Source organism: Aulonocara stuartgranti (assembly GCF_965226115.1).
Source record: "Aulonocara stuartgranti genome assembly, chromosome: 19".
NCBI classification, from domain to species: Eukaryota; Metazoa; Chordata; class Actinopteri; order Cichliformes; family Cichlidae; genus Aulonocara; species Aulonocara stuartgranti.
The window spans coordinates 12,685,095-12,710,243 of NC_138955.1; the positions used below are offsets into that span (position 1 = coordinate 12,685,095).

Here is a 25,149-nt window from a genome sequence, read left to right on the forward strand (position 1 = left end):
TTACCGTTTAATGCAAGCCACTGCGCCTTTAATGCGTTCCTCGTGAGCTCACATACTTCAGTCACGTGCCTGTCAAACCCCAGCAGCTCGCGCAGCCGTGTTCAAAACAACTAAGGAAGTAACAAGAAGCTACATGGCTAACGAAAACTAATTGCTGTGGTTTATATAGCGTTTGTGGTTAAACATTTTAGGTTAATTGCAGTTGCGCAGTTGTTAACTTACAGTCTTCGCTCAGATTTCAGTTGCAGTGAGAGGGAGCCGATAGTTGCTCACTTCTTAGCTAAAAGGCTAACGATCAGCTGTTGTTTTGGTCAGGGAGGAAGGTGGCTAACAAGCCAAACTGCATTGCATTACCTAATCAGTTCTCCGTATTGGCCATTCCAAGAAAAAGCAAAACTGAACTGTGTTAGTTTATGGCGACATGTAAAGCTGTACCCCCGGACAGATTTATCAGCGATTAGGCGTCCGCCCCGTGTGGGATTGATATATCAGAGGGGTGTGTGAGATTGAATTAGCGTCGCTTCAAGATGCACGACGCATATGAGCCTGTACCTATTCTGGAAAAGCTTCCTCTTCAGATTGACTGCCTTGCAGCCTGGGGTGAGTTGTTGATTTAATTTTGTGACACTGAAATAGTACCCCTGTTTATCGAACTGCAGTCTTGCAAGTTGTCAAGAAATCATGAGTTGTTTCACTACTGAACACAGGTAACATCTCAGACTTATGTGAAAACGTTATGTCTGAAATTAACTGACCGCATCTTTTGTACCGCCTTCCTTACAGAGGACTGGCTGCTTGTAGGAACAAAACCAGGCCATCTCCTTCTGTACCGAATAAAGAAGGATGCAGGTAAGGAGACCGAAGGGGATGTTATCCATTTGGAGGCCGGTTTACCTTTCTGTTGCACACTTCAAATACCAATTTAAGTAATTCTGATGAACACGTTTCTTTTTTTTTATCTTAGGAGGCAACCGGTTTGAGGTCACACTGGAAAAATCCAACAAGAACTTCTCAAAGAAGATTCAGCAGGTATCTGACTTTTTAAGTCGCTTAACCGCAAATTTAGAATTTAAAATTGTTCACCTCTGTTTGTTGACCAGCTTATGTGTGTTTATCTCTTTAACTGTGTTTTTTTTCTCTAGCTTTATGTTGTCTCACAGTACAAAATTCTTGTCAGTCTCCTGGGTAAGTTTTTCTCAGCAATACATTTTTACAGAGTTAAAATGTCATGTAAAGTAAAAATTGGGGGAACCTTGGGCTTGTAAAGGCTTCAAACTAATATCAGTTCTTCATTAACGTGACAACTAAACAAACCGATTTAAACATCCCCACAGAGAACAACATCCATGTCCATGACCTCCTGACCTTCCAGCAGATCACTGTGGTGTCCAAAGCCAAAGGAGCCACACTCTTTGCATGTGACTTGCAGGTCAGTAATAGACCCCTGTTTTGTGTAACTTAGCATGTGGTAAGAGAGGATAGATAAGACCTATCAGCTGTCAATTATCTCCCAGTGGTGACTTGTGGTATTGCAATAAAAAAAAAAAAGTATTTTCCCTCACAGACTATAATTCTATAACAGAGGTAGACAGGGCTTCCAGCTTCAAACAGGATTAAGTTCTTCTCTTTTTATTATATTTTATAAGTTCTTTTTGTGTGTGATGTCTTAACTATGTGTACAATAGAGCAGCAGTCTCCTAGGGAAATGTAGGGGGCTAAAGCAGGATAAAGACTTAAAGCTAGTCTTGAACTTTTTTTTGGTCTTGCAGTCAAACAAGTTTCTGTTGATGTGAGCTGGTGGTTTCTTTTAGTCGGGTATCCAGTTCTCCTTCTAGTAGTGGTATTGTTTCTGCAGTCATATTCTTGCACACATTGCTTCCCATTACAAATGAAAGCAAAACCAGTTTTCACCTGAACAGTTGTGTACACTGCGAGACATACAGCTGCATGTTTGTGAACCATTTAAGACAAAAGTGAACTAAATTCTAAGTTTGGAGTTATTTGTGGCCGTGGAAATTTGAGTATAATGGCTTACAAGCAAAACCAAATCAAACTGAGCATGCCTAGACCATTCGTCTTACTTCTGACTGTTTTTAGTAGCCTTTCGAATGTATTTTCACACATCTCACAAACTTTACAGAAGCAAATCGAGGACCTAGGTAATTATAATCCTCTGGATTTCATTGTCCTTCAACAGATGGCATCAATACAGGAAGTAAATCTGAGGTTTACCATGGTGCTGCTTACTAACATGACATTTTCAATTTCTCTTTCAACACTTAACAATAGAAATAAAAAGCAATGTGATTGCTTAGTTCAACTCTGCCTTTGTCATCTGATTTAAGACAACAGTGGGTGTCTTGAAAACAGTAAAGTAACATACATATGGAGGAGTGACATAGGCTACGTTCACACTGCAGGAGAAAGCGCATCAAATCTGACTTTTTTGACCCTATGCGACCCATATCCGATCATGGTATGACAGTGTGAACGGCACAAATCCGATATTTTCAAATCCGATCTGGATCACTTTCGTATGTGGTCCTGAATCCGATACATATCTGATGTTTTAGAAAGCGACTGCTGCTTGAACGGTCATGTCGCATTAAATCCGTCTTTTACGTCACTGACACACGACAGACGCCAATCATCAGCGCCCGAGAAGACAACGTGAACGCTTCCTGGCCATCCAGTGTAGATGTCAGTGAAACTGTTGGGAAGACAACGTTGGAGAAACGTGAACATTTTATTTGTACTGTATAAACTGCAGATTCTGACAGAAATCTGCAACTATCCTTTGAAGCACCGCTCCTCTCTAAAACAGCAATAAGGATAATTATTAGGCCATATGTAAATAATAAAATAACTTTATAACTTAAAGCAAAACTGGGAAATGTAAAGTCAGAAACAAGTCTTTATATTAAGGTCCATCAGTCAAACAATACTGTTCGGTCTGGGTCTAAACAGAGCGCGTTGTGTGTGACGTCTTCTTTTGCGCATGCAGGCCGCTTTGAGGGTTCACACTAGAGCGCGTTTGCTGTCACATTTTATTTGTAGTGTGAACAAGCAGACAAAAAAAATCGGATTTGATCAAAAAATCGGAATTGAGAATCAAGACCTACAGTGTGAACGTAGCCAAAAACACAATTTGTATTTAATTGTGCTAAATATGTAAAAACCCTGAACATTTTCTTAGTTTTTTATACAGTAGCTGCAATATTTTGTCTTGTTTGTTCATCTGTGCTGGACATATATTTTGCCTCACATGTCCTCTCACGAATTGTATATTTCGTCTCCTTTTGTTCTCAGCAAACCAGCTCAGGGGAGGAACAGCTGAGAATGTGTGTTGCAGTGAAAAAGAAACTTCAGCTGTATTACTGGAAGGACAGAGAGTTTCATGAGCTGCAGGTAATTTATACTGGACATGTGACTCATTATAGTGTGATTCAAGTTTAACAGAATTTTCCAGCGCTTTGACACATTTAGCCATTTTAATGTTTTCCTTTCGTCTGTCAGGGGGACTTTGCTGCACCAGATATTCCAAAGTCAATGGCTTGGTGTGAAAACTCCATATGTGTTGGTTTCAAGAGAGACTATTACCTCATTCGGGTATGTGTTACAGAAAAGGGGTGCAAGCAGCTTCTTTACTTTTTAACTTACTTGTATGTGCTTATAACTTAAAATGATTCTTCCAGCCATAATGGGTCTTTTTAAGTGTGGAAAAACTCCTTGTCAAAAGAAAAGAAATATCCACAGAAACCTTTCTCATATTTCACATCTTCCCTTTTCATCTCTATGCCCGGTTTGCTGAGTAGAAGTTAAATTAATACCTGAAGGTGATGTTTTTACGCCACTTTCTAGAAGCAGACAGTTATATAATGAGTTCCTGTCTTCTTTTTAATTTCTTGACTTTGTTTATTTTAAGACTTTTTCCTTCATGCTTCTCTCTTTTTGTTTTATCAGCTACATCCAGAAAGTCTGTTAATAATATAGATGTATCTCCCTAATAGTGTTTTATTGTCTTTGTAAAGCACTTTATAACAGTCTCACAGATCATTTTAACACTGCTAGGATATTATTACTTTATTCTGAATCTCACGGACTCATTCAAACTGCATTTGCTGTCAACTAGATGGATGGCCGTGGCTCCATAAAAGAGCTCTTCCCCACTGGGAAACAATTAGAACCTCTGGTTGCTCCACTGGCAGATGGGAAGGTGGCTGTTGGGCAGGATGACCTAACTGTGGTGCTTAATGAAGAGGGAGTGTGCACCCAGAAGTGTGCCCTGAACTGGACAGATATCCCTATAGCAATGGGTAAGAAAAAGACACAACAGCTGATACGCTGTCATTGTATTTTAAGCTTTATGTCTATTGTAATCAATCAGCTTGTGAAAAGAAAATATATTAAAAAATTGCTGTCATGTATCCAAGCATGTTAAAAGGGAAAGAAGGAGAGGATAACCCACACACCACCTCAAGCCCAATCCAAGTCTTTATTTATGTATTTCTGACTCATAATGTCTTTGTTAGAGTGTATTTGTTCTTGATATCAATACAAACTGACAGGAAAGTTAAAAGGGCACAAAGCTATCTGCAAACAAGAGCCAAAAATCCTCCCTCAATTCTCTGTGTGGGTTCATCTTTTAGATATTATACAAAGGTGTTTTGCCAAAATGTGTAACCCTGGCAGTTGTTTTACCCAAGTGAAAAACAACTGTGTTCACCTTTTGTTTTTGTTTTTTCCTCTTGGGCACTTTCATTTCACAGATTATATACAATAAAACCTCAGAAAAATCCAGCGATTCACAGAAACTAAACTCATGCATTTCAATAACTGTTGTTTCCTTAAGTTTATGAATTCCTGAGGGAGAGCATCGATTGTTTTCTTCGTGGACATTGTTAATGTTAGCAATCAAATTTATAGAAAACAAACTCTCCGTCCAAAATCCCAGAGCTTCACAGGCAAGAAAGGAAAACCTCAGCAGACCAAATAAAGAAACCACAGCACTAAACAGTTTATTTTCTCGAGGTGACATTTAGCTTTTTTGTTTTGCTCATAAATTCTACAAAACAGTTGCCTTTAAAAATATATATGGAATGAAAGATTATAGTTAGCGCTGGATCAGTTGACCCTGAAGCATCCATTAGTAATGCTGCTCTACACTGAGGCTTGTTCTCTCTCCTCTTTTCACTCCCCAGGTGTTTATATACCACTGCTGCACGTCATTAGATTTTTGTCTTCCCGCTCCTACAGTCTGTGTTTTTTGTCTTGTCCCTATCCTTTTTCTTTTATCTTTCCCCCTCACCCAGCCAGTCCACTCCCTGAGGCTGGTACTGCTGGTAGGAGATTTCTTCCTGTTAAAGGGGAGTTTTTTCTTTCTGCTGTCACTGAGTCCCTGTAGGGTCTTTTTTCTACTTCTCTATGGTCTCTACTTAATGCTGTAAAGTGATTTCAGGTGACTATTGTTGTGATAGGTGCTATATAAATGCATTCTTGTAGAATTCTTTTAGCAAAAGTGTGACCATAATCTGAGAATACTCTTTCCTAGTTGTTACATTTTAGGTAAGTCTTTCAGTTCTTGTCTTAATAATGGAGAGCTTAATTAATGAACTCGGTAATGGCAGCATCTGTGTGAAGTTTTCAGAATGTCCATATATATTTTTTATATAAATGAGCCTGGTAAAGAAGTGTATGATAATAATAATAATAATAATAATAATGACAATGATGATAATAATGATGATGATGTAAATAGTAATAGTTTATTCTCTTGTTGCCACAGTGACTGGGCAGGTTTGTTCAGCAGTTTACAGATCAGTCAGACCTGTTGTCTAAACACTGCCATTGTTCTTATCCAGCTGCTGTCTGTCTGTCTTCTCTTGTCCCCATTCTTCCCTTCCTCCCTCGCTGTCTGAGCTGTGATGCTGTTTTCCACTTGTCAGAACACAAAACTCAGTCTTAGATCAGCTTTTTTTATCCTGTGACTAAGACACCGTAGGTCTGAGGAACTTTGTGACAGAAGAGATGCAGATAAGCTTGTGCACTGTTTTGAAGGGCCTTTTTTTTCTGTGCTCACTGGCGCGTGGAAAGAAACATTATGAAGGGGAAATGAAGCCTCCAAGCAGTGGTTTCATGCAGTTTGCAATTTCCTCATTTTGAATTAGTCATGATAGTGGTGTTGGCAAGCAGCAATAGAGGCTGAGGTATGGTCAGTTTAGAATATTTCTAACAGAGTGTCCTAACTGCTCAACCAGAAGAGGAGGCCTGGGCTTTTTGCTGTGAGTGTCTTTCATCCCATATCCAACCACAGGCTTGACTTGATTGCAGTCTGGTTAGATTCCTTCCTGTATAGCCCCGAGGACCAGAAATCTCATCACAAATGTGGCCCCCTGCTTTCAGTATAGATATATTATAGATCTTGTGTGAAGGTCTTTTCACCTTTTATCAGATATTCCCTCTATATGCCTTTAAACATCATGGTAGCTACTGCTTTCTTATGAGTTTACAGGTGTCGCCAGACACGATTTGGTCATACTACAAGCAAAATGCTATAAATAATGCTATCTTGCCAAAGATTGGTAACATTTTGGTTGATCTGAATATTTATTTATGTTATTTTTTTTAATGTTCCCAGAGCACCAGCCTCCCTACATCATAGCAGTTCTTCCTCGGTATGTGGAGATACGGACCTTTGAGCCAAGGCTGCTGGTGCAGAGCGTGGAGCTGCAGAGACCACGCTTCATCACCTCAGCAGGGTGAGGCAGGCTGACCTCTGAAGTTTACTTTTGCGTGGAAGTCTGATCATTTATATCACGATCTGTTGCATTGTCACACCTTGGATTTATGTTTTTTGCAGTGTAAAAATCTGGAGAATGGAGTGGAAACACTGAGTTGTATCTTTCCATGCAATCATACACTAGCTAATTGCTATGTTGTGTTTTAACCTTTCAAGTGTAGTGTCATCCACGCTTTTAAGCCTGACAGTTCTTCTATTATGATGTATTTTATTTGGGTATACTAAACAACAAAGTCAACAAAATGTTTCATTATAAGGCAAAAGATCTTCTTGTGAAGAGGCTCTTTCTGGAAACAGAAAATATTTACTGGTGCAGTATTGTGTAAAAGACTGCAGTGGTATTTGGGCACTTTTGGTAGGTTTGATCATGAATGCTTGCCTTTCCTGATGCTTTCACACTGGCTGCCTTGTATAACATCATTTAACTAACATCCTCGCTTTCATCGGTTCTCCTGGTTTCCATTTCCCATGATAATGATGCCGATAATGGTGGTCCATCCTTTGAAAGAAAAACACTTTTGCTTCAGGCTTTTGTCTCTAATCTTGTTTTCTCCTCTTATCTTATCTTTTACAGGCCAAATATCGTGTATGTTGCCAGCAACCACTTTGTGTGGCGCCTGGTGCCCGTGTCAATAGCCACTCAGATCCGGCAGCTTCTACAGGACAAACAGTTTGAGCTTGCTCTTCAGCTGGCGGTGAGCAGCAAAACCACTCGCATTACTATTAAAGCCCATTATTACATTCCTGAGGATTCAATTTGTGCTTTAGCTCGAAGCATGGGACATTAAAATCACTTATCTTGATTAGGAGCAGCAAGCCGAAACAGTAAGAATGCTTTCAACTTTGGAGTTTATGGTTACCTTATTTAGCAATCTGGCTATCCAGAGACTTATCTGGGACTTTTTACTGTAGCGTGATGAATTCGTTGACTTTCTTTTTTTTTCCTGCCAGAAGATGAAGGATGACTCGGATGGTGATAAGAAGCAGCAGATACATCACATCCAGAATTTATATGCCTTCAATCTGTTTTGCCAGAAGAGATTTGATGACTCGATGCAGGTGTTTGCCAAACTCGGCACAGGTAGGACTTTTGCCAATCCGCAGGGACACCTTTCCTTTTGTTTTCTGACAAACAGCTCAGCAATATGCGCCTATAGCTGAGACGTCTTGAAAATATTTTGTCCACTCGGATGAAGGCATCTGAATTTTCCCAGTATATTCTTTTTTGCTCCTGTTGCTTACTGTGCATATTGATGGAAGAATTTTATACACATGATCACTGCATGTTATTACTTCACTTGTGCCTGTATAAGAGTTTATTATCGTGTGATTCTTGCTCTAATGGGCTTTTAATTTCAGTTTTCAAAACATTGTGTTATAAACATATTACTCAAAATATAGTTTCCTTTAATCAATCTAGAAGAAGGTAAAAGTTTTAACTATTATCCTCCTTTGCTCGGCAGATCCCACACACGTGATTGGACTTTATCCAGACTTGCTCCCAGGTGATTACCGGAAACAACTGCACTACCCCAACCCTCTGCCTACTCTGTCTGGGGCAGAGCTGGAAAAGGCGCATCTCGCTCTTATTGATTACCTCACGCAGGTAGGTGTGTGTTTGTGTGTCAGAGAAAAGTGGAAAATTTCATAGAAGTTCGATAAGATTTTTGCTTTAAGGAGGTTTGGTCACTTTTTCTTTTAAGCAAACCCTGGTTTTTATTTTTTTCTGTCCTCAAAGAAACGGAGCCACCTTGTGAAACAGCTGAATGACTCTGACCCTTCTACGACGTCTCCTCTCATGGAGGGCACGCCTACCATCAAGAGCCGCAAAAAACTCCTGCAGATCATCGATACCACCTTGCTGAAATGTTACCTTCACGTAAGACATAATTAAGACTTTTAAGATAACCCTCTCGAGCAGTTTAGATTTCACATAAATTAAAGCCTGCGCACACAAAGCAGGGGACCCTGGGCCCTGACGCCTCAGACTGTAGTTTAAGTTTAAAGAACAGCTTGCTATTGTCAGCAAGCCTACTCCGAATGTTTATACTTTGCGATACAAGTTATATCAGCTCTGACAAACTTGGCAGCTTTCATCCATTTACAGTAAAAGGAAGTGATCTCAAAAGTAAAATTTGTAACTGGTTTAGTCAGATAAGCAGACAAAACTCTTCAACAAGTGACAGGTGTATCATCTTCTTTATTAAGATGTTTTAAAAATGTAAACGTGAATGAAATTAATCAACAATTTTCCAGACACTCACTTATGTTTCACCATATAAACAACAGCAAATAGACTATAAACATATGTTGTAAAGATGATGCATTAGACATGACCAGGGCTATGTAATGTCACAAAATGATGCAAACAAATACAGGCGTTCTTTCACAAGCACAATATAGCTGCACATCTGATGGAATACAACACAGGCAAAGCATAATAAAAAATAAAGTCCTCTATAAGAAATCACAAACATGCTTACAGTCCCAAAACTCATCATTGAATTCTTTTGAATATCAGCAACATAAAATACTCGGTGCTTTCCAGAAACTGACAAAGAATGATGGCTCTACTATGAATGACAATGACTGTGAGTGCATGTGATTCACTTTCTGTTTCTCACTTGTAGAAACTGGCAGCAACATTAGGCAACTTGATATGTAGCCATAGGGGTGTGTGTTAAACAGTTGATGGGCAGGTTTAAAGCAACTTAAGACAAACTGGATCACAGTTCAAAGCAGTGTTAGTTTGACTGTCATTGAGGCGTGACAGCAGCAGCACTGTGGGTCCGGTGTTGACTGAGTGAAGTAGGTACCTGGGAAACCAAACAAAACTTTGAATTTATTATGCAAACTTAGTTTCAGTCCTCATCTATGGAGAAATGGTAACTTGTGTTGGAATGTGGGATAAGATGTATTTAAGCAAGTTTCTCTGCTTACTGCTTGGGCTTTGCATTAGCAGCTTAACTGTCTGAATTTGCCTTAAAGTCCTCTGCAGCTAGTTTAATATGAGTGCGTGTTTGGGATGCCGGGAATACGTGCCAGATTGCTTAGATAATAAATAGCAACAGAAACGGTGATCTGCTTTTTATCCTCACCTCATCCAGACAAACGTGGCCCTTGTGTCCCCCCTCCTTCGTCTGGAGAACAATCATTGCCACATCGAGGAGAGCGAGTATGTCCTGAAGAAGGCTCACAAGTACAGCGAGCTCATTATTCTCTATGAAAAGAAGGGCCTGCACCAGAAAGGTAATTGTCAAGACTTTTAAATCCTAAAATCTCATAAATTTTCCATGTTAGAGGGGTATTGTATTATTAGGGTACTTGTTTGTCATCTTCTTCTCATAATGATAAATGAGATTGCTGTATTCATTATTGATGTAAGGTAAAATATTTAAAACAGTCTTACAAACAGAATATAAAGCATGGATCCTTTCAAGTGTATTTGCAGGGAAAAGTTTCTTTGGAACTTGAATTCCATTTGATTAAGTGTGATTTAGATCGTAATAATTCAAGTGAAATGGATAAGATTTATACACCTTAAGCTGTGTTTGACTCCTCTGGAAAACTGGCAGGTATCACGCTGTTGGGTTCAAGTGAGAGTCAAGTCATTTCTCTCTCAAGCTTGTCGACTTGTTGGTTGACTTTCTCTTTTTAAAACTGGGAATAAGAGAGGATGGGTTTTGGGGGGTTTTTTTCCCCCCTTATTTTGCATATTTTTATAATCAAGAAACAAAGCTTGAACAATGGCTTGTTGTACACCAAACCTTAACTGTTTGCCTTTAGCTGGTTGAAGTCCATCTTTGAGAGAATTCAAATTACTGTCAGTGTTTAATACATGCAAGTTAGTTTTCTTTTTGTCTCTTTTGACATGATGCGTATGCACTTGTTTAAAATATAAGTGACACTGTGAAATATCTTTTGAATTGATGAGCTGCAGAGAACAGATATGTCAATCAGCTGAATAATGACTGCCATCACAGTTACAGTGATTTGTCAGTGTGGTTTATCTCTTGCAGACCTCAACTAAATGCATAATAATAAAATGCATTGAGACATCTGTTTCCAGCTTTGGATGTTGTATTTGGAGTTCGCTATATAAGTGGCAGCTCATTTGATCACAGATCTGCTCTGCTTTTGTCAGCGGTCTTGTCATTACCTCCCAAACACAAAAGCCGTTGTGAGCGTAACCATTTCAGTATGTTTAAGTTATAAGCTCGTAGATGTATTCTGGTGTGGTTGCACAGATTATCTCAGAGGAGGTTTCCTGCATGAGGTCGACTGGTCATCCTTGTGAATCAGAGCTGCCTTAACGCTCTTTGTTTCTGCTGGTACTCTGTGGCTGTTCTCGCAGAGAGCGCATCTGGTTTTAATTGGCCTGCTGCAGTTTGGGTGTGATGTCATGCTGCTCAAGTCTGCCTCTCTCTGCGTCTGCCAATTCAAACCAGCTGTTCCAAAACACAGATTAACACTTTGCATATGCCTCGACCAATTTCTGTTGGTGGAGGACTTATGTAATGCAGAGCAGAGCAGACCACATCTTGCTACTTTCACTCAGGCAGACGTCACTTTTGTTCTAGTTCCTCTGTTATTCACCTCTTGTTACTTTTTCTCAAGCCTGTTTACACTCTCGCAGCTCTGCAGGTGCTGCTCGACCAATCCACCAAGGCCAACTCTCCACTTAAGGGCCATGAGCGAACAGTGCAGTACCTCCAAAGATTGGGTAAGGATCAACAGCTGGCTCAAGCCTGTTAAATTTGTTGATGGGATTTTGGAAAATTCCCAGAGAAAACATTCATGTTGATTGATTATGGATGTTGGATATAACTGATCTGCAGTGATTTGCGTGTCTGAGATTAATTACATGGGAGCGTTTAAAAAAAATTCTATTTTTTCTTATTTCCTTTGTTTCGCTATGAAACTTTACATCTATATACCGTTTGCTTACTGGGTGGTCAACAGCTAAAATTGCTGTAGTACTTTTGGAATTCCTATGAGGTGAATAAGGTAATGACTAGAATGAGTCTTTATAATGAAATGATTAAAATTCTTTCAGTAGTCTGTGTTTCAACTGTGCTTTAAGAATTTCATTTGGCGTTTGATTGTGTTTTTGTTTATTGTAAATGTTATTTTAAACTCAACAACAACCCTCTGAAACTGTGGACTCTTCCAGCTTCACTGGGACAGTTTCATTTGCTTCAATTAGCTGTGTTTAATTATTGGCAATTTTTTTTTTTAAAGTCCAAAACAGTTTTATTTAGTTATTATTATTATTATTAGTAGTAGTAGTAGTAGTAGTAGTAGTAGTAGTATTATTATTAGTAGTAGTAGTAGTAGTATTATCATTAGTATTATTATTTTCCGTTTGCAACAAAATTCTAAATGCAGGACACAACAGTAAAACTCATTTGTTGTTTTGTGCAGTATTGAACATGTTCAGTTGTATAAATGTATTCATGTTATTGCATTGGAGTCCAGTCCAACAATATGTTAATTTTCTTATAATTAATTAGGTCGGAAATGTTTACAGGCTGATTAAAACCTAATGATTTGAGTTGTAAGTTAAGCCCACTTAGCCATCATAACACCTCTGTGCACACAGGAGCAGAGAATCTGGGTATAATCTTTGAGTTTTCTCCCTGGGTGCTGAAGACGTTTCCTGAAGATGGCCTGAAGGTAGGTACAACATTTACATCCATTGCCACGACTTCCTTTTTATTACCCAATGGAGTAAAAACCTGTCTTCCTGCTCAGATCTTTACAGAAGACCTGACAGAAGTGGAGTCGTTGCCTAGAGACAAGGTGCTGCAGTTTCTAAAGGATGGTTTTAAGGAGCTCGCCATCCCATATTTAGAGCACATCATTTACGTGTGGGAAGAGCAGGGTCCCGAGTTTCACAATGTGCTAATCCAGCTCTACCTGGGCAGGGTTCAAGTCCTCATGAAGGAGTACCTCAAGTTGCTGCCTAAAGGTATGAGCAAGAATAAACCTGAGTACACGGAGTGTCTGGGAATGAAAAAGTTTTACAGTTAGCCTTTTTTTCCCTGTTAGACTATGAAAATAAGTTACGTTGTTGGGCACATATCACATTGATAAATTATTAGTTAACATACACAATAACCTCCTTTTGCTGTAGAGAAATGTGGAGGAGTGTAATTGTAGCATCAGCGTAGCAGGGTGATGGAGCTTTGAAGGCTTTCTAGCAAACCTGGCCTTTTTGAAGTTGAGTTTACTTTTAAAAGACTTTATTTTTTAATTGTATTTTAGAATTTTTATTTGATTTCATTACCGCACTGCATATGGATTCACTCTGGCTCTTCTTGCAGAGAGTATTCTCTCACCGCTGTTGCAAATAAAGTCTGTGTCAGAACTGATTATCAGGTCCATCCATCTCTTACTCTTGAAACACCTTTTAATGCACCTCCCAGCAGGAATGCTCGTTAATGTGCACTCTGTTTAAAAACAAGAACCAAACCCCCATAAAACTTAAAAACAGCTAATGAAATAAGAAAAACCCGATCCTTGGGCCAGCTATTGCTGCATTTCACGATAAACTGGAATGCAAGCACACGCAGCCCTCAATATTAAAGAGTTTCTCTAGGCTTATTGTGATCGTTGGGTACAAGGCTGGGAATATGTGTGGTTAAATATATTTTTACTTTGGGCATATGATAAATCATCTTGATATTTACCTTTTCTGAAATGTAATAATTAAGTTATTTATTTATTTTATTAATATAGTTATAATTTGTCAAAGAACAGTAAGACAAACCCTCATATTACTACTTCTACATCACAAGTGATCTAAAAAACCCCAAAATGGCAAAAACCACTGTAGACAAATATGAAGAGCAACACCCATTCTTTAAAACGGAAATAGCTTTTTTCCACAGACTCACCCATTATCTGAACATCTCTGTAATAAAATGCTCTGTTATTGTAGGCGCTTCAGCTGTTCCTGCAGGGAAAGAGAATGGTGAACTGGGAGAGTTCAGGAACAAGCTGTTGACTTTCCTGGATATTTCTACATGCTATGAACCTGCCAGACTCATCAGTGACTTCCCCTTTGATGGTAGGATGTTGCTTACACTGAGATGACAGGTTTTATCTACTGTTTGCTTGGGAAATACAAATAAAGACGTGAGTTGCCATGTCATAATCCTTGACTTTTGGTTCCATGTTGAAGGCTTGCTGGAGGAACGGGCTCTGCTTCTGGGTCGTATGGGTAAACATGAGCAAGCGCTCTTCATCTATGTACACATCTTGAAAGACACCCACATGGCTGAAGAGTGAGTATTCCTGCACAACTGAAAAGTAACACCAATCAACAGCTAATATGACTGATGTTAAACTGTCAAAGTATTTCCTGACTCAGTCACGAACTTGGGTCATTTCCTGAAGTCATATTTACATGCATTTTGGATTCCATAGTGTAATTCAGTTTTGTTTATATAATCTCAACAATAGTCACTGTGAGGCACTTTGCATCACAAGGTAAAGACCCCACAATAAGACAGAGAAACCCCAATAATCAAATAACCCCCTGTGAGCAAGCACTTGGGGACAGTGGGAAGTTAAAAACTCACTTTTAACAGGAAGAAACCTCTGGCAGAACCAGGTTCGGGAAGGGGCGGGCATCTGCCACCACAAAGAACAAAAGGGCATACTGTGGAAGAGTCAGATTAACTAATGATTACATAGTGAGTGAAAAAGAAACCCTCACTGATCCAGCCCCAACTATATGCTTTATCATATAGTTGGGGCCCTGACTATGAGTAGTGGTTTGCATATTTGGCCCACCAAGTGAAGGGTTCTGGCCTGATCCCGAGAGGAGGCACAAAGCCCTTCGGGGTTGCATGAGAAAGGGCATTCGGTGTTTAAAAACTTGCCAAATCAAATATGCGCTGCTGCCTGAAGGGTGACGCCTTGTGAATAAGGGAGCAGCTGAAAGTAACTCTATATTTAACAGCATTTTCTGCAAGGCAGAGCCAGTGTAATTACCTGCAGTGCTGTGTTTGTCCAATCAGTCAACATCATAGCATTAAAATGAGCAATTTTATATCATCATGTATTTGCTAATGTTTTTCTGTGTGCTCTTTGCAGATACTGTCACGGACATTACAACAGTTCAGTGGAAGGAAATAAAGATGTAAGTAGTTTTTAGTGTAATTCTAGGTTGTTGGGGGGGGGGGGGTTACCTCTTTTGAGTTTGTGTCCTCCTGGAATTTATTAAAGTTTATTTTTTTATGACCACATTTTTCAGTTTGTATGCTTTGCTGCCTTCTGATAAGCACATTTGTGTTCACAGAACATGCTATACAACTATAATGAATTATTTATGCTACAAGGAGCATTGCCAGCTTTACAAAAAAAAAATGTTAAAAATTTTCTTCCTCACTTAACTAGAAATGACAGCTGACATGACAGCATGTTGTTGGCCTGTTTGTCTGCCTGTCCTGTTCTCTTGAATGCCTCTAAATTTATGTATGTTTGGCAGAAATGTTCACTTGGACTCGAGGATGAGGTGCCTTAAGCGTTAGTAGTCAAACCTCATGAGACAGGTTTTTGGCCATAACTTAAGGTGCTAGTTTGTCAATTAAGCACATTAATAACAGCTGTATTTCTGCTCTGTAGGTTTATCTTTCTCTGCTGCGAATGTACCTGTCACCTCCTGACGTCCACTGCCTGGGGCCAATTAAGATGGAGCTATCTGAGCCTCAGGCCAACCTCCAGGCAGCCCTGCAGGTCCTGGAGCTGCACCACAGCAAGCTCAACACCACCAAGGTACACAGTGATTGCATCAGCAGGGTATTTCTCACCAGAGTGACTCACTGCTGCCTAGTCTCTGGTAGCGATTCTGTTATTTCTTTGTATAGTATGGAATGTTTAACAGCATCAAGTCAGATCAGGCTCTGTTAGTGTCTAGTGAGGCCAGTTAGAGTATACTGACGGTAATTGACTTTGAATTTTATGAGTCCCCTGACATAAAATAACTCCACTTTGCATAAACCCTCAAACATCTCACTCAATCAATTAAAGTATTTTCTAACTCAATCCAGGACAGAGTCGGCCTGTTTAGACTGGATTAAAATTAGGTTAAAAAAAACAGCTTTAACAGTGACACGCACTCAGTGACTTACACAAAATTAATAATCTGACATTTATAAAAAAAAGAAAGAAAGCAGCCACTGAACAGAATGCAGATTCTTTAAAGATTTAGTTTGTTTATAGCACAAAATGAAAGCAGCTCGCACTGCTGGGGGTAATCAAGCTGCTGTCTTTTGACAGAAGGATTCAGCAAAGCAGAAAAACATGTCCAACAGAGTGCTGGTCTCCCCTGAGAGGCATCTGTGGTGAAGTTTCTAAAACTTACTTTGTGTAACTTGTTAAAAGACCTGCACCCAAAACCAAAATAGCAAGAAGTTAATTAAATAAAAGATGTTACACTGAAAAGTGGCTCGTAACCCATTTTGCTTGTCAAAATATCATTTCACAATCCCCCACTCACTCCCTCCAAATGCTGTGAAGAAAATATCTCTTGAAGACTACTTTATAAAGTCGTTTTTAACACCGCCGTAGTCGCCGTGTCAACTGATTTGGTTCATAAACTCTCATCCAGCCAAATTTTCATTGGTTTGACTGTTGATGGTGTAGAAGAGTGCTACATCAATAGCTGTATTCTTGAGTTAATCTGTTTGTTTGTTTTTGTTTTTTGTTTTTTGGCCAGAGGGGGGAAAAAGATTACCTGTTAAAGTTTCCACACCTTTAAATTCACCCACCATAATTGATTATGTCAAATTGGGTGACACAGTTAAGGTCATTATTGTTAAAAATAAAACTAAGGGTAATTTAGGTTTAGGTAACTGAAATGAAGGCATTAGAACATCAAAAATGTAAACTGAATACTAAAAACTTAACAAAAAAAATAAATATATAGAGGGGATATCTTCACTTAGTCTTTGTCACCCTGGTCTAATCTTAATTCTGAAGACATATAAGCTGGTGTGGGTAATGTATTCATCTTACATGTGAAAGATCCTTTTTTTCAGTCCTAGGAGACACTAATCCAGCATCGGGGGTTCACAAGCTAGTGTACTCATAGTTCCAGTTCCAAGCCTAGATAAATGCATCAGAAAGGGCATGAAGTGTAAAATCTGTGTCAAGTCAAACATGGATCCATCCGCTGTGGTGAGCGCCCATGGGAAATAAAGGAGCAGCCGAGAGTACCTACTTTGTGTTGCAATACCTTTCATAAAACCTCTCAAATCTTGCCAAAAAATATCTTACATCACTATGAAGATGATACTATAGATATTTGAGTTGCGGTTCTTCTCATAGGGGTAATCGTAGGGGTAGAACATACTTCCAAAGATTTTATGCTGGATACCCTTGAGCATCCGTGCAACCTTTTCTGTTTAACCAGACCTACAAGTGCACTGACTTGTGACTGCCCATGCCTGGGTTACTGGTAAGCTCTATTATAGTTATTTCTGCTGTGAATAGCAATTTTTTTTTTTTTTTAAAGATTTGTACTTTATTAAGACTAATAGTGGTTTGATATGACTTCAGTCAAACCATTTTTTTTGACTGCAGCTCTAGTTTTTGTTTTTTCTGAACAATCCAGCTAACAGTTACACAAAAAACTCTTAATGTCTTAGCATTAAGGAGAGGAGGCGTGGCTTTTCAGAGACCTCTTTGTCTCTGTTAAAGTTTAAACACATAAATCAAGAATGTTTGTCTGTTCTGGGTTATGTTCTTGTTGTAAAATGCGCTCCAACAGCCTCTGTTCTGTCTGTGACTTAATGAACATGTGACTCTTTGAGAAAGGCACTGCTGATTTCAGATCACAGATATGTTAAATTATCAGACCAGAGCTCTTCATCCCATCTTTCTGTGCTGCACACCCTCATCGGCTTTACTGGCACCCTGCTTTCATTTCCCATGGATCTGCTTGCTGTGACAAGATGACAGAAAACTTTATGCAAAACATCTGATGTGTGTGTGGGGGGGTTTGTTTTTGTTTTTTCTGTTTGTTTTTTTTAATGGAACTTTTTCATTTCTTCACTCGCATGCTTGCTATTTAAAATAGGTTTCATTGTGCTCCAACAAAATGAAAATGAACAGTTTTAGTGAATAAGAAATCAGCAAGATAAGTCTACTCAATGAATGAATGGTTCTATAGATACGGCCTTGGCGATGTGGCTCTTCCAGGAAATATTAACGGTGGCACGAAGCATGCAGTTTTGGTTTTGATCCAATTTCTTGCTCAGCAGTTTTTTTTCAAGGGCAACTGTAGAGACTCACTGAGCAGGATCACATCAACACACAACTTAAACACTTTAAGTCTGGCTAACCTTTACTCAGAGCCTTCCACATCTTGGCAAGATGCTCCCGCATTTGATGGTAGATCTGTCCTTGGTGAGTAGAATAAAGCAGTCAGCCGGTGCATTGATATTAGTTTGAGATTTCAAGATGGACACTGGTTCCCTGGGCAGCACTTTTGACTTCATGTAGGAAATCATGTGTATCTTCAATCTTGGCTTCAGGAAAGCAGATGTCAATTGCAAAATTGAGGTCCAGAAGAATCACAGCCAGTTTCTAGGAGCTTGGTCTTCCCCTCAGCGAGACATCAGTGCAGTTGACCACCTTACGATGCACAAGGCAGAAAGATCTATAGAAACACTTTAAACACAAAAAATGTAAGTGCTAGTAGCATCATTGAAGGGTAATTGATTAGCGTAAAGACTTTTAAAATGTGCATATTATTTAAGGTTATTGCACAGTCTGTTATTGCACATCTCTGTTTAATAAAAAAATACAGTTTAATCTAAATCCAGCTCTGTTTTTCAGAAGAAAATGCTCGCTCTGTGCTCTATGGCAGCTGTTTGGGTTTAACGAGGTAATTTGTACTAATTTTATTACATTATATGAAGCAGGAGGACAGAAAAAAAACTAGAGCTTGATTGTGTTTAGTTTTTCTAAACGGTCACGTAAAAGCACGCAGGAGATGTAATTTAGTTGTTGTGAAGGAGGGTAAGATGCAGTTAGAAGTTTGGAGGATATCATGTAACACAAAGTGGGACAGCAAATTAGTTTTTCCCAGACAAGTGATTTGATTTGCCGTTATGACTTTGAAATGATGAACAAGTATGTAATAAAAAGTCTAATGGATTTGAAAATGACAATTACACGTCACTATCATTGCTGCTTTTGAAAGTTGTTGCCCCACAACATGAAAATTACCAGCACTGCTGTTTATAAAAAAATATACTTTTAAAGTCTGTGTTTGCCATTTAGTAATCCACAGAGGTCCCTTATGCCTTTGAAACCTTTTTAAATAGCAAGGTGTGGTCAGTAGTGTTTACCAAGCTGGTGTTTTGTTTTTCTTTTCTTTACTCAGGCCATCAATTTGCTCCCAGCAAACACTCAGATCCGTGAGATCCGGGTTTTCCTGGAGAGCGTCCTGGAGGAGAAGGCTCAGATGAAGCGCTGCAACCAGGTGCTGAAAAGTCTGCTGCAAGCCGAATTCCTGAGGGTGAGTCCTGGAGAGCGGGTTCACATAATGACTTCTGAATTTTAATGCTTGATATATGCTAGCAAGGAATTTAGTAGTGATGTGCGGATCGATCCTGAAATATCGATTCCTCCGATACCAATCATTTATGTTCTAGAATCGATTCTCACATTAAAATATCGATATTTTAGTAATTTAGAGTAAATTTGTAGTTTATCATTAACAGGAACACAGTGGAAAGAAACTATAACATTCGGATTGTCTACATTCAAAGGAACTACTTCCTCCTCCGCCTTTCATAGTTATGTGCGAAATACGGCTGTATAAATGTCTCGCAGCCCCTTGGCGTGCGCACTCTCAACAATGGCTGAGCGTAATTGAAGTCATGTGCGGACGTATTTTACCTCCACACACAGCTGAGACGTGGTTTGCGATACATGTGGCAAAAAAGTGCTCCAAGAGTGAGGTGTTGTGGCCATACTAGGGAGACATTCAAAAGGGCTGTTGGAGGGGGGAGGGGGGGGGGGGTAAATAATTTTACAGGGTTTATTTATCGGATAAAATACGTTAAATGTCACCGTTATTATTGGCTGGCCCGGAAACAGCGGGGGTGTCCAAATTCAGAGGCTGCTTCCACCTGAGGACCTGGCCTTCGCGGTCTAAAGAAAGCCGGGTAGTACGTCACGAGCTCCCTCGGTGGAGTGAAACTCTGCCGTCTGCTCCTTGCTATCTAAAATATAACCGGGCACTGACGTAAACTCTCGACCGTCTCACACTTCTGTTTAACCACGTTTATTCAGCTGTGTGAAAACCCCGGAGGAACCCTTCCGAAGGATTAATAAAGTCAAATTTAATTTAATCAAATCTAATAACTTTAATCTCAGCCAAACCAATTTACTCACGAACAAATAAAACACCGAAAAAGCCAAACAATAACATTTTTAAGTTATCAAAGTGACTTGTATATCATGTTTAACCCGAATAGGGAAAGACGGGGGGGGGGGGGGGGAGGTTGAAGACGATGTGTCAGTCGGCTCAGATATTTGAAGTTTACACAGCTACATTCTCACCTGAAAATATGTTAAAAGTTTTTTTGCGACCCAAAAAGAGAAACAAGAGCAATATTAAAACTAAGTTGCTGCTGCCATTGTTGGAAACTGGAATTGGCTGGGCCACGCTATGAATTCTGCAATATGATTTTTCAATTTTGTTGTCCTAGAAAATCGGGCGAAATTCGGGAGAATGGTGGCTCCGGGAGATTTTCGGGAGGGGCACTGAAATTCGGTATTCTCTCGGAAAAATCGGGAGGGTTGGCATGTATGGTTGTGGCAATATCACTAACCTTGTCAAACACCTCAGAGTAAATCATATCACAGAATATGACGAGCGTATGTTGAGGTGAACTGAAGAGGAGGAGAGAGTCAGGTGCTGCTAGGGCAAGACAGACGTCTCTCATGGAGTCCTTTAGTGCTGCAGGCAGGCAAAGTGTTCAAATAGCACAACTTCATTTTTTTTATTTCTATATGATGAACCCTACATTATTAAGTGATAAGAACAAATAATCTGATGTCCTGTAATCATTATGATGCTATAATTTGAGATACAATAAATAAAATAAGTTTTTGTACAAAGTATCGGTATCGGATCAGTATCGCCGATACCACCCTGAATATTACTTGGTATCGGATCGGAAAGAAAATCAGTGGTATCGCACATCACTAGAATTTAGGCCTCTGCCCTCTTCCTTAAAAGATTTTTTACTTTAGGCTGACATCTGAAAAAGAGTCCAGACATGTTCAACAACGCCTGAGCGAAGCAGAGGTGTGCATGTCTGAGAGTTTTTCGGTCCTCATGTTGAAGGATAGACAGCTGATGTTTTAGAGGGGTACAGTTTCACTTGGGAGAAAATATTTTAAATATGAAATTTATTAGCGCTGTTAGGAGAAACATATGTTTGTTTTCCTTCAATGGCTTATTAAGAATTATTAAGAAATAAAGAAGTTACCGGTACACCACCAGGCCAGTGACACAAACAGGAATGTTCAGTGAGCTTACTTCACCTGAAATGAAGTAGCCACTGCTCAGAGGAAGCCCCCCCTTCTACCCCCACTAAAACTGAAAGTTAATATTTTGACCTGGTACAGTGCTCCTGCATGCCCCATCTTTAATTAGATTGTTTTCCTACTTTTTTTGTTCCCAGATCTCTCAGAATATTTAGAAATTAGTTAAAGAATTTTTTTAATAAATTGTAATATCAATAACACGGTGGACAGTCAAAGTTTGCAACAGTTAATGGCTAAAAAGGACATTTTTCTAACTTCTCAAATGTGTTTTCCAGTTTGATTTTCAACAGTAGTTTTGCTTGATTAGCAGACCCAAACAGCTTGTTTCCACATTAAACTTAACAAATTAATTTAAAACCATATCTGTGCGCTTTCTCTCAGTGGCAGGGCAGATGGTCGCATTAGCAGTGAAACAATGCCTGCTACAAAAGATGAGCTTAAAGGGTCACAGCTGAGATCAGTTTGCAAGCTAATTAGCTTCACATTAAAAAGCTTGCACACATATGTCCAGATGTCAATTTGATGCCCTTAAATGCTGGCCTGGTTCAACCGTTCAATATTGCTGTAGTAATGGAAACTGTGGGCAGTGAGTGCAAATGCAATGCAACATATTTGTTTACTTTTCCTAATGTGTATATTTCTTTAAGACATTTTTGTCTCTTTGCGATACAAAAAAGTACTAGGATGATTGCGTGAGTAATTAAACTGATATCTCAAATGAACAGCATAAATCGGTGCTACATATATATTTTTTAATATTTACATTTCATATGCTCATCTGTCATCTCCAGAGCTATTTGAGAATTAATCATGAGGTCCACATCTGATGGGTTGAGCTGAAGTGGTCTCCAATCCAGAGTGTTAAATAAACAGGAGCTGTAGAGACACTGGCAGAAATCGACACTTCAAATCATGTCCACAATTTGATTTCTTGTGCGTTTTTTCTTCAAAGCAGGAGAGTCCACACTCCTCCATCCGTCACGCTATATATTTGTGCTGAATGGTGAAATGGTAGACGACAGAGTGTTCGAGATGGAGGTTTTGTACCTTTATAATCGAGTGACTGTGCTGGAGAAAGACGATTTAATGTCCGTGTTCCTGTCATTTGATTTCAGGTGCAAGAGGAGCGGATTTTCCACCAGCAGGTTAAATGCGTTATTACAGAAGAGAAGATCTGCAGAGTCTGCAAGAAGAAAATAGGAAATAGGTAGGACTGTCCTGTTCAGATTTAGCATGCTGTTGTTTTATATTTACTTGGTTTTCAAATTTTATCTTTATTTCATTGATTTTGGGTTTTCTTCTCCATTCTTTTGCTGAAAATTTGAGTATATGACAAATATTTGAATCTTAAAACTGAAAAGTGGGATGATTTGTTTGCTCTATAGACACATTAACTCTCACTAATGTGGGGTTATGCACGTTTATTAATTTAGTTGTATTTTCTTATGAGACAAGCTGCTGTTAATACCACATACACATAGTTTACTCCTTCAGCTTTCATTTAATGCTTGTTTATGTGCTTGTAACAATCAGTAGGAAAGCGTTCACACATCTGTTTATTTTCTCTTTCAGTGCATTTGCCAGGTATCCCAATGGCGTGGTGGTGCATTACTTCTGCTGCAAAGACCGCAACATTTGCCCCGCTGAACAGTAACATCTCCACAGTAGAAATAATAAATTGCCCTCCTTTCTTCGACTCCTTGGACATCTGTGAACTAGAAATACACGTGGTAGTTGGAAGCGCTTCGAATGGGACGCTTTTGTCCAAAGCACGTCAGAGGATTTTGCTTGCAGATTCTTTTTAACCTGAGTTGACCTCCCGTTGTCATGCTAAAACCACAGAGCAGGACGGGAGCCGAAGTCGACTTTCTCTCTCTGTGCATGAAGTAGCAGTAGGAATGCCCAGGGTCGTTCAACAGGCGGGGAGAGAGAGGGAGTGAGGTAGACGTTGACATTTGAAAAGCATGTGTCGCTGTAACGCTAGAAGGGATTCACGGCTCTACGGTACACATTCCCTCTGAGGAAAACGGACACTATTGACAACTGTAACAACAGACGTTGTGCATGCACTCACCAGGAGATGATTACAAGCCTGGTTTACACAGTCTCCCTTCCCTCCTGCTGCACTGCATCGGCCTCAAACACTGCTTCATATGCCATATAGACTCTGCAGGAGTACTGGTGAATGCCTTCTGCGACTCTGAAGATTGTCTCTCATGACTTGTCATTGCAAGTGATGTTACTTACTAAAACAGCTTTACTGCACATTTGTGGTTTTTGTGTTTTATTTAATCATTTGTTGCAGCTAACATATTTTCCTCGTTTGTTTTTTACAGTTTAAATATTATCGCTCTAAATTCACTCTCCACTGTTTTAATGTCTCGTTTGTCGTTGTTGTCTTCTTTGTCGTGGAATAATTATTTTTTTTTATTTAAACTTTGCAATGCTTGAGGAGCACTCGCTCGGTTTCTCCCCTGGTTTGCTTCACCTATGAGCCACCGCATTGAAGCCACCTGCCTTATACGGTCTAGGCCTCCCTCGTGCCGCTGTGACCCATCAGGGCGTGATTGCAGTGCGTCCTGTGGGTTACAGGGCGCAGCCCCCATGGATCTTCCTGCTCAATCTGACTTGGATCTTTGGGAATTTGGGAACTAGGTCTATGCCATGTGCTTTTCCAAAGTTGTTTTTTTTCCTGAAGAGGGAAACTGTTTCTGTCAGGGTGTGCCGTTGCCATGGAAGATGGTCAATAACATGTGATGTGTAGCTTTGATGTTGTGGTTTATTTAGTTGGTTCAGTGACATAAATGTCTCTCCAACTATGTTAATAATAATTTTTTTCTAAAGAAACTTTACAAAACAGTGTTTGTTTGGTTTTTTTTTTCCTTTGTCATACATGAAATGTAATATATTTGGGTTTATTAAAGGCTTTCTTTGCTGCTTTGAAGACTAATGGAATAACTGATGTAAATATTATTGATTTATGCCCTTTGCTGTGACCATGAGTCTCAGCTTAGCCACTGTAACCTTTTCTTTTACGTATAAGGCTGTTGCCTGGTTTGCTCTGAGACAGATTAAAAGTGTTGTAACCTTGTCCTGTTTGTTCATGTTAACTCGGATCTTTGCTTTTTCATTGCAATAGTATGTTCAAATGACAAATTACTGTTCACCTGGGAGGTATTTAACGAAAGCAATGCTCCCCCAGGTTATTATGAATAAAGTTAAAGCAATGAATGTATGTTTTGTTTTGGGATTTTTTTTTATTTTATTTTTTTTTTCTTGGTCAGTGTTGTCAGTGACACTGTTGTTTGGGTATCTGGATGACTGGAAGAAAATAGATCTTTCTTGTAATTTGTAGCATTTTCTACATCCCTTGAAATATCTCCTCTTCTTCTGCTTTTAGAGGTTTGCACACATTCTCTGCTAAGACTGTTTCACATTTTTGTTTTTTAAGTATTGTTTTGTGGAAATTATTGTTACCACTGAGTGTATACTGTATAAAGACTAAGAGGGTAGATGACATATTTCTCATTGAGTTATTTGTTTCTGAAGAGCAACCCAGCAGGTCGGTGCAGTCTCTCTGTTTGGCTATAATCGGTAATAAACATGCATTTCCACTCATGTTTGTGCCTGTGTGACAGCAACGCTCAACACCTACACTGCACATATTCATTATGCAGGTGATGAATCTTTTTAGTGCTTGGATTTAGTAGGAAGCCAAAACAGTATTGTCACTGTGGAAAATGTCATCAGACTCTTAAGTATAAATTATGTGT

General features: G+C 39.3%; 1 protein-coding gene across 3 annotated transcripts; it reads left to right on the plus strand.

The window, feature by feature from the left end:
- Positions 1 to 41: 41 nt before the first annotated feature.
- On the plus strand, positions 42 to 24,994 carry vps39 (VPS39 subunit of HOPS complex). 3 transcript variants are annotated; one of them, XM_082515474.1, is made up of 24 exons: positions 42 to 600; positions 784 to 849; positions 965 to 1,029; positions 1,143 to 1,185; positions 1,335 to 1,429; positions 3,310 to 3,408; positions 3,517 to 3,609; positions 4,133 to 4,316; positions 6,638 to 6,758; positions 7,374 to 7,494; positions 7,751 to 7,880; positions 8,263 to 8,405; positions 8,538 to 8,678; positions 9,907 to 10,048; positions 11,436 to 11,522; positions 12,402 to 12,475; positions 12,554 to 12,770; positions 13,743 to 13,871; positions 13,986 to 14,088; positions 14,903 to 14,948; positions 15,434 to 15,583; positions 19,200 to 19,334; positions 22,492 to 22,583; positions 22,949 to 24,994. In XM_082515474.1, the coding sequence occupies exons 1-24, from the start codon at positions 528 to 530 to the stop codon at positions 23,028 to 23,030; spliced, it is 2,631 nt and encodes an 876-aa protein (XP_082371600.1). In that variant the 5' UTR covers positions 42 to 527; the 3' UTR covers positions 23,031 to 24,994. The 3 variants fall into 3 exon arrangements, with proteins under 3 accessions (XP_082371600.1, XP_082371601.1, XP_082371602.1); XM_082515475.1 differs by having other exon boundaries at positions 7,754 to 7,880; XM_082515476.1 differs by lacking the exons at positions 22,492 to 22,583; positions 22,949 to 24,994 and adding an exon at positions 18,650 to 18,698 and having other exon boundaries at positions 19,200 to 19,310.
- The last annotated feature ends 155 nt before the right edge of the window (positions 24,995 to 25,149 follow it).